General features: G+C 37.1%; 1 protein-coding gene across 1 annotated transcript; it reads right to left on the bottom strand.

Moving 5' to 3' along the window:
• Window positions 1–105: 105 nt before the first annotated feature.
• On the bottom strand, window positions 106–17,159 carry LOC110788606 (DNA mismatch repair protein PMS1). The gene is made up of 11 exons (XM_021993228.2): window positions 16,768–17,159; window positions 13,606–13,929; window positions 12,146–13,318; window positions 9,119–9,378; window positions 8,782–8,908; window positions 7,568–7,636; window positions 7,286–7,359; window positions 5,508–5,573; window positions 4,337–4,440; window positions 1,605–1,786; window positions 106–393 (listed from the first exon to the last, which is right to left on the bottom strand). The coding sequence occupies exons 1-11, from the start codon at window positions 17,014–17,016 to the stop codon at window positions 268–270; spliced, it is 2,754 nt and encodes a 917-aa protein (XP_021848920.1). The 5' UTR covers window positions 17,017–17,159; the 3' UTR covers window positions 106–267.
• Window positions 17,160–17,980: the final 821 nt, after the last annotated feature.

Genomic DNA, 17,980 nt, shown 5'->3' on the forward strand with positions numbered 1-17,980 from the left:
AGGAACCACACTCTCCGAACTGCGTAAGATACCAAGTTCTCATACTGTAACGGGACGTGGGTTTCATACAAACCCAAATCCTTAATAACGGTACAAAATGCAAGGTTCGCATAACTCCATCACATCTGACACTTTTTCATAACAATATTGGTCGAATAATCAATTCAGTTGGATTCAAGACCTATATTCATTACAAAACTGTACAGAGTAACTAAATTACAAAGTTGCATCACATTGGCGGGGTAATAACGCGACCACTTACGTCCATCATAAACTAGTAATCTCTGAAATTTCTCTCTCGCGGATTACAGACAAATTGACCAAGTGGCGCATGGTTGGTCTTCCATGCGGGCAGTTCCATGGAGACTTCAGTTCAGCCAAGTGCTCAAGGATCTGTCAATGAACATGAGAAATATCACAAAATGAAACGTATAACAAGAAACGCAAAAGCAAATGTTGAAAGTTATATGCTGGGAATTATTTCAGGATTTTAAAGGAGTTTAGTTTAAATATATTATCAAACCACTTAATCGGACAGGATAGGACCCAACCCTCTCTAACTGATGAGCACATAAGAAGATGAAATCAGGGGGGAATGGTATATGGTTGTAGCCATGCAGACTTAGGCTCACCATTTACAGAGAAATGAACCTTGTCACGATGGAGATATTAGCTTTAAATTAATGGTAATGTATGTGCAACAGATGTGATGTGTGATTTTTATGCTTATGAGTTATGAGTAATCGCGCACTTCTTCATGAAAGAAGCCCAAAGAAGGTTCATTAAGGTCATTGCGCAGTAGGATCTAAAATATTCTAGTACCTCTGTTGTTTCTGTAAATCGAGAAACCAGTAATTGCTGAGATTCAGATGTTAAGATCAAAATATAGGAAAGAAATTCTTCAAAAGTCTGTCGATTACAAGATCGCAGTGCCAGTATTTGATCAAACTCTAAACAATGACATCAACATGCTCAAATTCAGTAATGGATATCCAAGTTGAAGGTTAGCAAATGCATTTTCTAGTAAAAGGAGAGGGAGGTGTTACAATAATGCATAACCTCTAGCCTAACTTCCAAGTCTAGTCAGCTAGACTAAGACTGCTGGCAAATGCATGTTCTGGCCAAAAGAGAACGAAGTATGACAAGAGTGCATAACCTCTGGCATAGTGTAAGTGTAGTTAGTTAGTCAAGTCCATACGACTAGACACCTATGACTAAAAGAATCTTTCATTGCTCTAGCACCTCAAGCCCCTTAATCAAATTCTATTACATCAATTAAGATGGTTATTTTTCACATTGTCAACTGTGATGCTTTTTTAAAATACTGTGCTGCCTTATTCTCTGAAGCTACGTGCAACTTACGTAAATTGTCCCTTATGCCATTTATTGGCAAGTCCACAGTTTTTGCTGGAATTAAACTCCAGAATTGCGTGCACTACTGCACTTCCTACAAAGTGCAGCTACATACCCAAACTACAGTTCGGCAGGGTCATCATTCGTCTCAAATTTTATATTTCTAAGATAATATTCTAGTCAAATCTCAGCAGATCAAAATACAAGAAACAAACATCAAAATAAGTCTCTCAGAAAACGGAAAACATTACCTTCTGCATTTCATTCCTTCCAAGTGCATCACCAATCATAATGGACGACCTGCAGGCACGAGATGCTAGCATTGCGCGTACTCTGGAGGGGCAAATTGAGTCAGCGGTATCCATCCTATACGTACTCATAATTGAGCATTCTCCTTGACCATCCGAAAGAGTAGAAATGAGCTCTTTTACATCTGTATTAGAATAAAAGACAAGTAATTAACATCCGCAGTGACAATAACTGCAGCAAAAGAAATAGAAACAGATATAAATAAGTACATGTCAAACATTATCCATGAGCATTAAGATATCATCCGTTCATTCTCCTGAGTATAATGAAGGCATTATATGGATTGGTATTAACTGTTTCTTTACCCAGAAGATATTGGTTGAAAATGAAGAGAGTACTCTGTGGATAAAACATGGCCAGAAGAAGACAAATTTGTCCTGCTGCCACGCACACTAGGCAAAAAAACCAACACCTGCTATATCCCATAGATCATATACATGCTCAATTGACACGATATTCAGAACACTCCCTAGAAAACTCAATGATGTTAAGGTAGACCAGAGGAAAAAGCTGTTTTAATAAGACTTGGAAAACAAATTTTGAACTTTCAAGGAACACGAAAGAAAGCCAAGCACCAGGCAATATGGACTATGGTACTACCGAAGTCCACAAGTGTCTAGACACAAACATATCTTCTTTCCCAAGCATTAAAAATTCGGGGGGGGGGGGGGGGGGGGGGGGGGGGGGACTGAGAGGTTATACACAGTTAACACGAGTACAAGGGCTCTGGAGACTAAATCTTTCATGCAAAACAAGAAAATAAGCTGCTCTTGGCCTAGGGATGCCATTTCCAATATGCTATGATCTGTTTGTCTTTGTAATATGTAAAAAGGCCTTAACTCGAGTTGTTGTGCTGAGACAAGTAGCACATGAAGAGGATGCTAAGCCAACACAGTCAGCCATGCATCAGATTAGGTTTATAGCGAAAGACCATTTCAGCATCTGGTGAATGTGGGGAGAGGGAATAAAGTCAAACTTAGCATAGAAACAGCATATAACCAAGTATGCAAGAGTATTTGGAGGTCCAACGGAAGAGTCCAGGTGGTCGAAACCAACAAAGTGTGCAAAGCAGTTTTGATAGTGGATGATGATGCCATAGAGACTCCTAATAGACAGACCAGAGTGGTCAGGAAGTGATGTACAGATTCCTTCTAAAAAAGTTGCAAAGTATGGGAGCGACACTTTTATTCTACAAACATTCTACTTGAAAAAAGATACAACACAAACTACACTCAGATTATATCGGCCGGACTTAACAGATTCATGCAAAAGATCAGAAGTTCCAAGGAATCAACAACTCCTTCATGTGGCATGTCTCTGAAATGAAAGGAGTACATAGTGGTTCAGGAGGGTTAGGGATTGATCATTCAACGAATACATTTTTGGAATCTGAACAGAAAAGTTCTAGGTCGTTGTCTAGCGATATTAACTTATCCAGCATATAATAGTCTCGTGCTTCCTAGTTTTCTTTTATCATCGGTGTGTCATTGGTATTTCTCCAATTGACTAGTATTGATTTGACAGTGTAATTGGCAGTATACGTAGAAAGCTGCCGAATATTGATTATCCAAATGCATTAACAATGAAGATCTAAGACACTGCCTGTCATCTTTATGAAATTTACAGGGTTTGAAGTCGAGATTTTTTTAGGACTTCCTATGCTTGCTTAAACCTACATTCCCTAAACACTTCCTGCTTCCACCTCGTTGAGAATTTGTTCTGAACAGAAAATTGAAACAGAATACCAACCAGTATGTAAGATATCCGCTCAGTAGCAGAAAGTTCTCGGCTTATCTATCGTAAATTTCAGATTTGTAAAGGAGTTGCCGTTTATCAGCTAATATGGTCATTACAGATCCAGGACAATTACACTAACTGTGGCTACGCTTATCATAAGGTGTCAATTCAACCATCTACGTGCAGTGATACAGGAAGCTGAGCTCCATGGAAAACGAAAGAGGGGCAGAAAGTCATATTGGAGTGCCTGAAAATTTACTGTAAATATCACTTGTACTGTAGCATCAGCAATAGTTTTAGCTAGCTCTATCACAAAAGTTTATTTATTCTCAGATTACAATTACTTAAGGTTGTTCTGCTTACATTACCCTCAACCTGATTAGTATAACAGAAAGTGTGAAGGTTGCAAGGATATGATAAGGAAATAAACTACGGAAAACCAAAGGTCAATCCAATCAAATAAAGCTATTATTAAGGAGTTACTAGCAACGTTTGACGTGTGTGTGCTGGTGCATGCATGTATTTTACAATAAGATGACTATGCTTGATGCCACTGAGCATCCTTTGAGTTACTGGTGCCTATAAGGTCTTTTGTTATGCAGTCATGTTTCCTCTATCAAAGAGAATGGTGCAACCCAATCAACTTACTTCTGAATCAGGACATTTAGTGAGATGGCACCAGCAGCCAAACAGATTTTAGTGTTAACAATGACATAAAAAGTTAAAAGAGATGTTATACAATTCACAGTCAAACATCAACGCTGGCAAAATTTTGTAAATCTGTATTCTTATTTTCAAGCTCAAATAGGACAACATCATTCGCCAAGAAAGTAACCAAATTGAATGGAGGGTGACAGGTGACTTCCTCAAAGACACTTCTCCCAATCATAGAAAGAAAGGTTATTGCAGCTAGAGGAAGTGTGAATACAAGTATTACCTTCAGCTCCAAAGGTTACATTTTTACTGAACGGGACAGACTTTAACTTAAATCGGTTGCCTGGTGATGCATCTAGATCCTCTTCCAAGATAAAACCATTTTTCCTACAAACATCATAGTTAAAATGTGAGATGAAGCAATAAAAACGTCCTGCTAAAAGAAACCATATAAAGCAAGGGTAATAATCAAATAGGTACACCTCAAAGCTGAAGACAAGACAACGTGATCACATGATGAAAGAACTCTTCACTATCAATAATGAATGAACATTGGACGGAAATCCCAATTTCCAAGGTAGGTAAAGAACACAGTGGAAATTAAGGCATTTAATATTCATTTATGATGCCTATACAGCTATGCCGGATTGCGTAATCCTTAATGTCTAATTCTAGATAATAAAAGGTTGGAGACCAATAATTTAAGCATCACTTACTTCTGTGTATCTCTGATGGAACTGCCAATTATCTCAAATGTTTCAAATGCCTTAGCCTATGCTTTCTGACCAGCAAGATTATTGGCCTACCACTTATCATTTTTCCTACAGAACAATGTAAGCTCTCTTTTCCTTGGAAATTCTTACTATCTTTCCTAAACAAGAAAATGCTTACTACATTTAGTAATACTCCAGATCTAGCTAGCTGAACAGTGGTTATCCACAAAAGTTTTTTTAACTAGTGTTGTTATATCTGCAAGATCATGGTCCTATAGATCATGTACTACTTTTTTAATAGTTTGACTAGTATGGAAAAAAAAACTAGTTCAGCAGCATAGCATTCAAAGGACGTTTACTACAAATTATCTTTTTTCCCCTATTAAGAGCGGGGTTGACAGAATTTGGGCCTTGTGGCTCTTGCTATATAACCCATTGAGTATATAATGAATTTCCATCTATCCTGACTGGGGCTGGACGCAACTTATCCAATATTTCACTTTTCCGACCCTAACCCGACCCATTTAATTAAACGTGTCGTGTCATGTTGACCCGTTTAATTAAACGGGTCGTAAACCTTGACACTAACCCGCTTTTTTCGTGTCCGGTTCGTGTCGTGTTATCGTGTCGTGTCAGATTTTGCCAGCTCTAGTTACAAGGGTAGATTAGATGGAATGTACACACATACATACATATAGCCTGTCAGATGAGGCAGATGAAAGGTATAGATATTTAGGTTACCTAATCATATCCATATGCATTGAGGCAACTATTTCCTCCTCTGGAGACAATTCCAAGCTGATTGGCCTGCTTGTACAAAAAGTAGCTTCAGACAGCTATTACATATGTACACTGAAATTCTATTCTTGCAAGAAACACTTGTATACCGGGCTGATAAACATGATGAAAAAATATACTCCGTATCATTTAAGCATCAATCATATACATCTATATATGGCAGGTTTCTTGGAGCCTGCTTTAAAGAATAGTGTGCTGGACTATGATAACATGAAGGAAAAAATACCACTTAAGCATCAATCATATACATCTGCATATTGAAGGTTTCTTCTTGGGACTTCTTTAAAGAATAGGGCTCAAAGGATTTTACACACATGGGACATTCTGAGTTCCTTCACACACTGCTAAAACAGTCAAACTACCCACATCTTATGTGGATACACCACAAAGTACTAGCGACAACAATGCAATTTGTTGGCAGCTGGGTCACCAACATGTCCTGGCTCATAGTGAATCTCAATGTCGAATTTTCTCATACCATACACAATGACTAGAGACAGAAAAGTGACTTGCAATTTGCTTCAATCAAATGGACAAGACGTTGCATACAACGAATCTATAACATTATCAAAGCATGGTCAAGGAGTCAGAATTTGCAGTACAGACTTGATTCCACAACGGTTGATTTAGAATTTCACGAAGACGACAGGGTCTAGAGCAATTTTTCTTGCAAAAATTCTAAAAGACAGAGCCGTCAGAATTTTTCTAAAGCAGAAACTCAGAAATAAACTGTGAAAACAGTAACAAGAAAACTCCCTTCTTGGTCATGAAAGTGATAGTTACAGTTAGTTGCTCTTAAACTAGTTTCAAAAATAAACTTGTTAGTCTGATGTATAACACTTCTTTCAAGCATTAGTATAGTGTCTATTGTCTAAAAATCATGCAAGGAAAGTGTTTTTGTTAAAGAGAAGTCAGCAGACTTGAAGGGCAAGCAAGGGCAATATTGTCATTTTGGCAGTCCACCCCAAGTTTTGGTCTCAGAACCCCTGGCCCAGCTGATTAGTTACATATACTGGAAAATCGTGACGGTGGTAATAAGGGAACTTAGGGGTATTCCCAAAAGTAAGCCCCCAGGATCAAACACAGGACAGGTTCTAACAGGAGAAGGATGGACTAAAAGAGCTACACATAATGAATAGCTGTCAATGAACTATGCAAGTGTGGTGGCTGTTTTATTAAAGTAGACAGTCAGGCATCAAAAGAGTGATGACATGTACAAAGATATAAATCTAAAAACTCACCATATTCATCATGGTCGGTCCTTTAATGTATAAAAGACAACAAAATGGAGATGTAATAAAGTCACATAGTACATGCTAGAAAGGGGCACAAACCAGTTATGAGGAGGGTGTTATCAGTATCCTTCTAAGCTCATCAAGGATTCGATATTATAATTCTGTTGCGCCAAACCATGACCGGAGACGGGAGGTTCAGGAACTACTAACTAGTACTAAGCAGTATTTACGACTTCCACCACATCCTCTCATAGATAAAATGAGAGCTTTGGGGGGCTGGGAGAGAAAAGAGAAAAAGGATGCTGGAATTGTTGAACAACATAGAGTTGGTATAAGTTTGGTGCTTGCTTCTGAAGAAGCTTTCACAATTCAATACGCATAGCAGAAAACTTTTAGCAAATGCACAAAACACGAAACTTTTTCACAAGATACCCTAATTCACCAGCCTGACTATCCAAGGACCACTAAACAAAAGAAAAAAATTACCGCAGTAAAGGCTGCTGGTTCATGACTGTTGATTCTGAGAGGCGCTCAAAGTTATATTTCTCATCAGCTGCATGCTGGTGACAAAATTTATATGTACATCAATTATCCAATAGCACATTAAGACAAGAAGATTCAATACATAAATCTTATTAGCTTATCTTGCAGAAAATCAGAAGCAAGTAATAATACAGATTGTAATATAATAACCATCTCTGAGAAATTGTGGTTATTTTTATATAATACAGATAAAAATACATCAAATCCTGGGTTGGCCAAAATTACCTGATCCACAATAAACAAGTCTTCATCCAGCTTTCCAATAATAAAGCCCAGATTGAATTGCCCAATCACCTAAAATTGAATATGAAGTGGTTTTATACTTCTATGAAAAAAAATATGATAAAGCAAGATGCAATGTACTGCATGCAATATGCATAATATCCAATACTTAACAAAAAGGCCGGTGAAGAGTGCAAGTCTGCTACAGTCATAAAAATCCCAAATGGTGTCTGGGTGTAAAGCATGTGCATATGCATTCAAGTTGGGGTAAGACATAACATAGCATAGCCTTGTTCACGCAAGCCTCTTTTAGTCGAAACAGAATCAATGGCATTGCTTTCACATACAATCCTAGAGCGACAACAAGTAGTCAACAACGGTAAGTGTGATCAAGGGGGTGAGGCAGATTGAGAGTTGCAAGATGCAACACCTGAGAAGGCCATCTTACTGTCCATTTCATGTCCAGTAGATAGAGCTGTATCACTAATTTGAGTTGTGTTCATAAATACATGACCCTCACCCAAACTTGAGTTTACTTGAATAGTTGAATGACACTATGTTAATTTTACTCTTTTTTCTATATAGTCTTAGACAGACCAATATTATTTCTCTTATAAATATAAAAATTATATTTGCAGCAAATAAAACATAATTATGTAAGAGTAACTACGGTCACAGGAAAGACAAGCCCGTGCAACAAAGGGAAGAAACTGAAGTGGGTACACTATGGGTAAAGATTTTGTCATCTTTGAACAATGAAATTGCTATTGGATTTTATATGCCAGCAAAACATTATCATTTGACTAGAGTTTTGAGTACTCCTGGTTAGCACTCTTGTGATCCTAACCCACAGAATTTCCCTATACATGATTCAAGCGACTGGGTTTGAGTTCAAAGCGTACATCAAAACCCAAAAGTTCAAATCCAGCTGAGGTGTAGGAGTCAGGTGGTCAGGTCACATAGCATAAAAAGCATTGAAACAGTACAGTATTAGCTAATTTTCCTCTTGAGACGATGAGAACCACAACTTCACGATCGCATACGCGTACACAGGACCTCATGCTGACACGTACAAAAGCAGAGGACAGCTATACCCCAGAACCTTGGGTTCAAAGAAATAACTTCCTTATACCCCCACCAAGCAGTACAGACAGGTTGCAAGGATACTCTCAAGGCTGGCACTTTTGACTCCCCTTACAAGGCAATCAAGATCTTACCTTCATCCTGCTGAAGTCTCTTTTCCTGAAAAGCCTTTCCAGTTCTGTGGTTGCAGCAGCAAGAGCCCTAGCTTTCCACTCTTCATTGTCCATTTGCGAAAGCTCTAGTGTCGCAGCAGCATAGCACCTGTACATAATCCAAAAGCTTATAAACAACAACAACAACAACAACAACAAAGCCTTAGTCCCAAAATGATTTGGGGTCGGCTAACATGAATCGTCGTAGGAGATCGTCATTGTCACCAATCAAACCAGAAAGGAGCAGGATTCCAAAAGCTTATAAAAGAAAAAAAAAATTAGGGGTAAACCTAATTCCCAAATTTAGAACTTTACAAACCTTTTTGTTGTGATCCTAGTACTATCATCAACGCTCGAACGCGATATTGATAACTTTTGCTTCCTCCTTTTCATGAGATCCCTTATACCAAATTGCAAAGTAGAGGAGGCCTTTGGAGCGGACGAAGGATGGGGGGTACCTTGTAATGGCTGGGTTCCAAGTGATTCCTCTTCTAGTTCACTTTCAGATATTTCTCCCCTTGAACCACTTGGTATGGTGACTTCTTCGGGAGGCACCCCTTCCTCTTGAAGCCTAATGTCCTGAAATCGAAGTAAGAAATTTTATGGTCCACAAGACCAAATAAACAAAGTAATTCCTGCAATAACATTTCAATGACAAATCAAGTTTCGGAACAACAAATACTTCTATAAGTCTTGTACAGTCATGTAGACAAGGAAAACTCTTGATGCATCCTGTAACGATGATCTGATACCAAGTTACATTTGGAACACTATATTCAGGCAGAACCATTTAGCTCAGTGATACAGTGATTTATCTACGCGATAAACCCCTAAAAATTGATAGTTGAAGAAAATATTCTAGGTTCACTATACAGATTACAGAGAGTCAGAGATATAGTCGCGCTCCCTCCTTTAAGCACCTTCTGTGGTACAAGTGTAAAGGGGGACATATTCTAGACTTGTAGGCAATGAAACAAGATTTTAAATTACTCAAGCGGAGGAAGGATAACATAAGGGTATAGGACTCAGGTGGTTTACGAATGATACTCATTTCAATAGCATTTATGGAGTAACTTTTTGGGTCTTTCAACATGTGACATAGACGTTTGGTGAACAGAAATTTGAATTTTCATTTTAGACACTAAAACTTCTTTGAAAAATGCTATAGGGAGCCAAGTTTTGGTCCCCTTCAGCAGTTCAGCTTCAACGTCTACCGATAAGTCAATAACTAGAACATTTCTTTCTTCTTCCCACGACCTTACTTACCAACTTTGCAAATTTTTCTAAGCTTATCCACTGTAAGAAATTTTAAAAATAAAATAAAAACTAAAATTTTACTGCTCATTTTTTATTTAAAGACAAAGTCATGATAATGTCATTTCACATCGTCCAATTTACCAAACATTTAACAAGAATTTAGGCAGACATCTGACTCTTACAATTGAATTTTTTTGGAATATTTTTGAATGAAGGGAGAAATATGAAATAAAATAAAAAAGAACATTCAATCCATGACTGATATCTAGCCATGTAGGCATGCCATCCAACCACGATTTGCACCCAACACCCAATTACCCTTCACAACCCATATAGACTATAGAGTATTCCAGTAGCTCCAAAGCCTCCGATCGTATGGCTCAACATCCCCTGAAATTCTTATATAAATCCTCCATACAGCTATGTTTTTACTAGGTGCAACTTTTGAATAGTAAATGGCTTATCTTTCTAAACTTGGAATCAAACTGTCTGATTCTGAATTTGGGAAGTTAACGGAAGCGATATGCTCTCATATTTCGTTAATGATCTGTTCATTAATATTTTCTTCTTAAACAGATTATTATGCTGCTAGTACCTAGACTTTGGAACCATCAGAAGAGTTGGGAGCATTGAACAGAGACATGAGATGAGTCGAGACTCAAGAGAAAAAGAGAGTGAGAGAGAAAAAAGATTGCTTTAGAGGTGAGTTGAGGATAGACTACATACAGTAAGATATTTTTCTCACATTCTAGGACTATAAAGTTCGATGAATCTGACAGTCTTGGAAGACCTCTTGGGACTTGCCTAGTCAAGGCATGGGTAAGCATAACGGGGACTGGACAGCCTTGCATCATAGTCCCCAACCCTGAAAGTTTGACAAGTATCTATAGGCTGATAAGGGTTTAAGGGTGTTATATGTCAATCCACATATAAGCTGATTCTTCTTGGCTGACAATGTGAAAAATCAGCTACTATCTTGGGTTCCTGATAAATAGGTTTATGAATTGAAAATATTTTGTCTTTTAATGCTCCTATCATGTTACTGAATTAACATCCCTAACTACCATTATCTCCATCTCCTTCACTTGTGTTGGATACGTAGTACAAAATGTGCCAAAATGTGGCCACCAATGTTAGATTTAAACTCCAATTGTCCTTACAAAATTAGATTGCTATGATACAATGAACCAATCATGTACAAAGAGTGCTAGAAAGGGGCCAAGGATACATGCCTCTAGATGAGGAGGTGGTACATTAATCGAGCTACCAACTTAACTGTTAGTTTGTCCAGTTCCAATTCCAACAAGCTATAAAGTCTTTGGGTTTATTTAATTTTTTAATTCCCTATCTTTCTAGAATCTCTTGCCACCAAAAAGAAGAAAGTTAGCATGAAATCTGTGTCTCTACCTATCAAAAAGAAAATAGAACTTTGATATTATTCACCTAAAAATCCCTTTGGCCTTCTTAAATCAGTACCCCTTTTGAGCACGTTAAGTTGAACCTTTTTAAATCAGCAATCATGATAGTTATTCTGAGTTTCTCACCACAATTAAGCCTTCATCAAGCTGCAAAAGATACCAATAGGACTGACATAGAAAACAATTCAATCCAACCAGGCAAACCAGTAAAGTCATTTGTTACTCCTCTACACTCACTTGTTAGCCAAAGTTTCAAAAATTTATTTGTCCTGCACAAATGAACCCGTAAGTTACAAGTTAATACCTATGCTGAGTTAGATCAAATAGAGATTGTATTTTATATAGATGCGCCAAAGTTGATGTTATTCAAAAAAATCACTGCGTAGCCAATTTTATCATTCCCCAAGATTTTGTTATCCTCCCCACCTAAAAGAAGAGCCTTATCAAGAATTTCATTTTTAAATCCATCTCATAAATAGTCATATTTCCTTGTATGATGCACTCAAAAAAAATATGGCATATAGATCGAAGGAGAAATCCGATTAACATCAAGAATAAAAGGTGTTATTTATAAATAATACGAGAGTACTTTTCTTTGTGTGTGTGTGTATGTGTGTGGATTTTGAAATTGTCCACAAAAAGATTGAACAAGAGTATACAAATTTGCATACCTCTCTTGACACTTCCATGCATTCATCACCGTCATTCAGAAGAGGGCTGCTTGATTGACACAAATCTGTTGCAGTGTTAGAATTTTTGGATGTTTGATGCTCATAAAGCCTAGCAGAATCATGAACCTTAGTGGGTGAGCTTGCAGAAGCAGAATGCAATTCCAAATCATTGCTTTCCTTATTACGTTGAAGTGGTTCATTTCTTAAGATAGGGGCTTCAGATAAGGGTATAGATATGTTTTCATACTTCCGCTTTTGCATAGTAACAAACTTGGTAAGTGAGGATTGAACAGAGGCTGACTTATTAGTCAAATTACTGTTCCTTGCAACATCCCTTTCATCCCCTTTAAGGCATTGTTGATCAAAATCAATACTTGTTATTTTGTTGTCATGGCCCAGTGAATTACTGTAAGCCTTCTTTATACTGTGGACCCTGAGACCAAAATCCCTGTCCCGTGACTTTTGAGCATCATTTTGGAGACCAAAAGATGAAAGATGGTTGTCCTTTCCAATAGAATCTGACATCCTGTTATCTCTATTAGCTTGCTTCTCATCACATACTTTCTCAGCTTGAGCCCTTTTAGGAGATGGCTTATACTGTTCAGAGGCCAGCTGTAATCCCACAGGGCGTGGAGATGAGTGATCATCTTTTTCATCGGGTACATCTATATTCATAACACTATAAGTGACAGAACTGGCTGAATAAATCATCCCCAAAGCTTCTCTCAGATACTGTAGAATAGAGCGTTCATCCGAAAAAAAGATCTTCCTCTTATCTGGTGTCACATTTACATCATAAGCCATAACCGGAACAATGAAGTCCAGAATCGCGATGGGATACTGTCGTGAGTTAGCACCTCTATATAACTCATTCACAAGTTTACTTACTTTTGGCATATCAACAGGCCGGCCATTTACATAAAAGAACTGCCTGTCACCCATATTTCGTCCACTGCCATAACCTGATTTAGAGACAAAACCCTCAACTCTGCAGTTATCTGACATAGGGATACTGAGAGGCTCCAAACAAGTAAATGTAGTCAAGCCAAACAGTGTTATGATGTTATCTTTAAGTGATCCACTTCCTTGGGTTTTAAGGACCACGGATCTTGCATTTTTCCCCGACATATTGGTGCAGACAAATCGAACTCCTTTTGCAATGATTGCATAGGCCTGAGGGTAAAGAAACGAGAAGTGAAATCAGTCAGCTTTAGCCAATTCAGGATTTTCATGTATATGTGTAGATGAATTATATTAAATATACTCCCACATTCCAGACACTCCCGGTTCAACTACAAAATGCCAAAGGTAAGACGATACCCATTAGTTAAGTTCCCCAGGTAAATGATGGGGCAAAGGGTGAATCTTAGTATTCCAAAATGCTTGACGATTTTATACCTTCACCTGTCATGTATTATACAATTTATAACAACTAAATGCAATATTAACACCATACTCACATTCAACAAAGATATAAGTTTCCCATACTCCTTACGAATATTACGACTGAACTCCTTGCTACGCACAGGTAAATTTGAGAACAATTTCTTGACAGTTACTGAAGTACCAACTTTTCGTGCAGTCTTATGTTCAGCTACTAATTGGCCAGTGTTGTCAAATGTCAAGAGTGTAGCAACTAACTCGTTTTTTGTCCTAGTTTCCACTGTCAAACTCCCAAGTGCACAAAGGGAACTCAATGCCTCTCCTCTGAAGCCAAATGTGGTGAGAGACTGAAGGTCAGGAAATTCTGCCAATTTCGAAGTATGATGCTTAAGAGCAAGAACCTGTAACAAAATCAAAGGATTAACGACAAAATACAACATTTGGATTAAATCGAGGCCAACTTATCACCCAAACACTTAACTTAATGAACAGACAGATAAGTGCCTTAACACAACAAATTCCTTTGATGTTTACCAGTATAATCATAAATGTATATTGAAGCAGTCATAACACATGTCAAATGAATGTTAGAAGTATGCCCTTTATCAGCATGGAATCGATAATGCTAGTAATAATTAGTACACCCCCACCTAAGCTCCAGAATGCCTCTCAGAAAGCTCCTGCCTACAGGATAAAAAGAAAATCCAGCTTTAACCTATCATTCTAGAAACATGTCCTGTAAAACTTTAAAAAGCAGTTAACACATTTTCACTTCGAATTGTCTATAGTATATTAGTATCCATACTGTTAGAAATTGGAATTTAGTTCATTGTAATTATAAGGTCGGATATTCCCAAGAGATAGTCTTTTACATTTGTAGAAAACAGAAGAAAAAAAAATTAAAAAAAAAAAAACCTTAACTGGTCGAAAATATCATAACTAGAAATAGGAAGCTTTACATGTTTCTGTCGCTTCATGACATGCTTCTAGCATAATGAGCCTTTTTTGGGTTAGTTAGCCCATTGCAATAATGCTCCATATTGATGGAAGCGTTCTGGGATACAAACTACCCACTTTTGCTCTCATTTAGGGTGTAGGTTTTGATAAGGGTTTGAAGGTGCCTCTCAATAAGCTTTCTTCTCCTATATAATCCTTCCTCGCGTCAAACGTGTGTAATATGCATGTCCACAACTACAGTGTATAAAACTAATCATCCATGAAATATCTAAACCACAGGATCCTTCCTGTGACATCAGATCCTACTTGTTGCAAGTTTTATACTGTAACATCAACAAGCAAGTACTTAATCTCTTTACTTCTATTTTTATAGCTAGGAAAGAAAAAAAAAGGAAGCATAACAAATCATTTTAAATGAAGTAAACCATTTTTAAAGCATTGACTTCCAAGATCTTGCACAAAGACAACAGACGTCTAGAACTTAGTCTCAAGGAGCTCCCAAATCCAAAATTCCAAAATATTTTCTTGAAAATACACCATATGAAAAACTGTTCATATAGCAAGTAGTATGGACGCAATTAACGGCACCAGCAGAATGAGGGGTTCGCAGAGCTTCCTTGCTTAATTATGGACATGGGGATCAAACAGCCAACACGCCCCCTCCAGTGCAAATGTATCTCATCAACCAAGCCGAGATATCTATATATTATAGTGAAAATCCACATCATGTACAAGAGGAAACAGAGATTCTTAATCGCAAAAGAAGAATAGCAACACTGCCATTATTTGCATTTTAGAAATGACTGATTTACTTCCTCGATAATGACAAGTTGACAGCATCATTCCTACATGTTACAAAGTAACATATAAAAACTATAAAAAAAAAAAATCCTACAACTAATACTGTAATACAGAACGCTGAAAAAATGGTGCTACAATTAAAGTGAAGGACAAGGAGACTCCGCAACTTGGTATTCTCTTCACACAACATATTTTACTCATGTTTCAATATTTTCACCACAAACCCAATAATATATGTCAAGCCAAAGCTGCTGTAACAAAAGTATTTATTCAAGGAATTGTCTCGCGCGGTTTTTTGAAATACACGGAGTATTAAAAAGTTTTAAAAACAGCATCATCCTCATTATATGTATGCCATGTGTGTTAAATACAATAGCTAAAATTGAAATGTTTACAAGCTTGTTCACGAACTATTTAGTTACTATGGCCCATATATTTACATATTTTGACTCATTAGATAACACTCAAAGGTTATCAACAAGAGTTAGCTACAGGCCTACAGCTACTCTGGAGGGAGGAGGTAGAGTAACTTTCAGTCTTTCACCACTCAGTACCTCAAACTTCAAAGTTCACATCATAGGGACTTCCTTGATCAACTTTCCTCAAATTAAGCTGATGAGTATTTTCTCAAACATATGGTTTCTCCATAAACTAGTATTCAAAAATCATATATCTTTCCTCAAGAACATTCTATGTCACTCTGAAGTACCCAAACTAGTGATACACATACAAAATGATTGTACTTCTACAATTCAAAGAATGGCACACCACAGTTGATCGAACTCCATTCTCTTTGCAAAGCTTGTACTATAAATAAAATATCACAATATTTCATCAACTAGACAGCGACAAATGACAATTATGCATCACGGATTACCGGGTTGTCAAGAAGATCAAGCATATGGTTTCTCCTTTCCACCCTTTTTACTGAGAGGTGAAAACAGAAGACCCAAAGGATGATTGTCCAAAAAGACTACCCCAAGATCAATAAACATTGAGACATTGCTGTCCAGAAAAAAATAGAAAAAAAAACAAAAAAAAATTGATACATTCTGGGATAAAAACATACGGTGTACATTACATAGCAGCAATAAAATGGCTCAAGTCATTACTTGATAATTAATAAAACGAAATCTTTTTAAGTTATTCCTGCCAATTGGACTAAACGGACGAAACCTCCAAGCTCATCACCCTATGCATTGACAATCCTGAGCAACAGCTAAGATAATTTCACGATTACACGATCAATAAACCGGAGTGGCATGCCACAACCATACATGAACACTCAACCATACATAAACAACAATGAATACTACAGCATTTAGCACCCAATTCTTGTAAAAATTAAACTGAAAAAAAAAAATCAAACCCTGAGTGAAATGCCACAGCCATTAATAATTAATTACATAAACAAAAAATCCAAATATTGCAATATTTAGCTAAAATTCTCACAAAAAATCATAAAAAATAAAAAGGCGGACCTTGAAATTATTTGGGGAAATGCCGCAACCATTATCGATGACTTGGAACCACTCTTCTCCGTAATCCTTGAGAGCGATTTCGATACTCGTAGCGCCGGCATCCAAGCTATTCTCAACAAGCTCTTTGATGGCAGAGGAAAGGTCCAAAATTACTTGCCCCGCGCAAATTTTGTGGACTACGTGCTTGTTTATGGGCTTGATCATCGGCGAATTAGCCGTTTCCGGTGCTCCTCTTGCAATTTCCGACATTGAAACATTCACCGGTGATCGGAGAAAGAGATAGAGGTGGAGGAATTTTGGGGAGTGTGATGGAACCCTAGATTAAGGGGCGTTTTGGTTTTAGTTAGAGGGAAAGAAAATGACCCCCAAAATTTCCCAATATGGTTGTATGTTTTGCCGCCAAATATTTAGGAGGGTAGAAGTGTAACGAAAGTTTGTTGACTTGCAAATTTTGACCTAACTCAAAACCCACACGATAAAATTGAAATTATAATTACTCCGTAAATAAGTTTTAACCTCACTCGAAACTCACATCATATCATTCTACTTCACATACGTAGTATATATATATTAAGATAAAAGTAATAAAATATTGTTTGCTGAGATTTTTCTATGATAGTATGATCATAAATTTTGTCAAATATAAAATCAACTTAAAATGCTTAAAAGTTACCCCGATATATATATAAAAGTTATGTATTTTTTAGTGCTAATTTTTTTTTTAAGTAAAATTAGTTCATTAATAAAATAAGCATATGACATCTACAATAGAAATCAAAATTAACAAATACAAAACAATTTTGATCAAACAAAATTCTAATCCGGCAAAACCACGATCGTTGTGGATGAGATCTGGCAATGATGAATACCCTCTTTCACATCGTTGTTTGATACAGCCTTCAACGATGTGCTCTTTCTTCTGCTGCAGTTTTGAGATTGAATTAAATTCGATTTAATTAATCGTAGACGTAGAACTGACATCTGTTGTAACACTGCACAAATCTCCATCAATAAATCAATTTTCCTGCAGAATTAAAACCATAACTCATAATCTCACAAGGTGAGAGATAAAACCAATAAATGGTAAAGAAACTATCCAATAGAGGGATAATGATGTTTTTATCCCAGACATGAAATCAAAAGCTAGAAAACAAAACAAGAAAAGAGGGGATTACCATCAACCTAATGGTTGGTGGTAGCCCCTATAAAATTA

The sequence above is a fragment of the Spinacia oleracea genome, chromosome 6 (assembly GCF_020520425.1).
Source record: "Spinacia oleracea cultivar Varoflay chromosome 6, BTI_SOV_V1, whole genome shotgun sequence".
Taxonomy (NCBI): domain Eukaryota; kingdom Viridiplantae; phylum Streptophyta; class Magnoliopsida; order Caryophyllales; family Amaranthaceae; genus Spinacia; species Spinacia oleracea.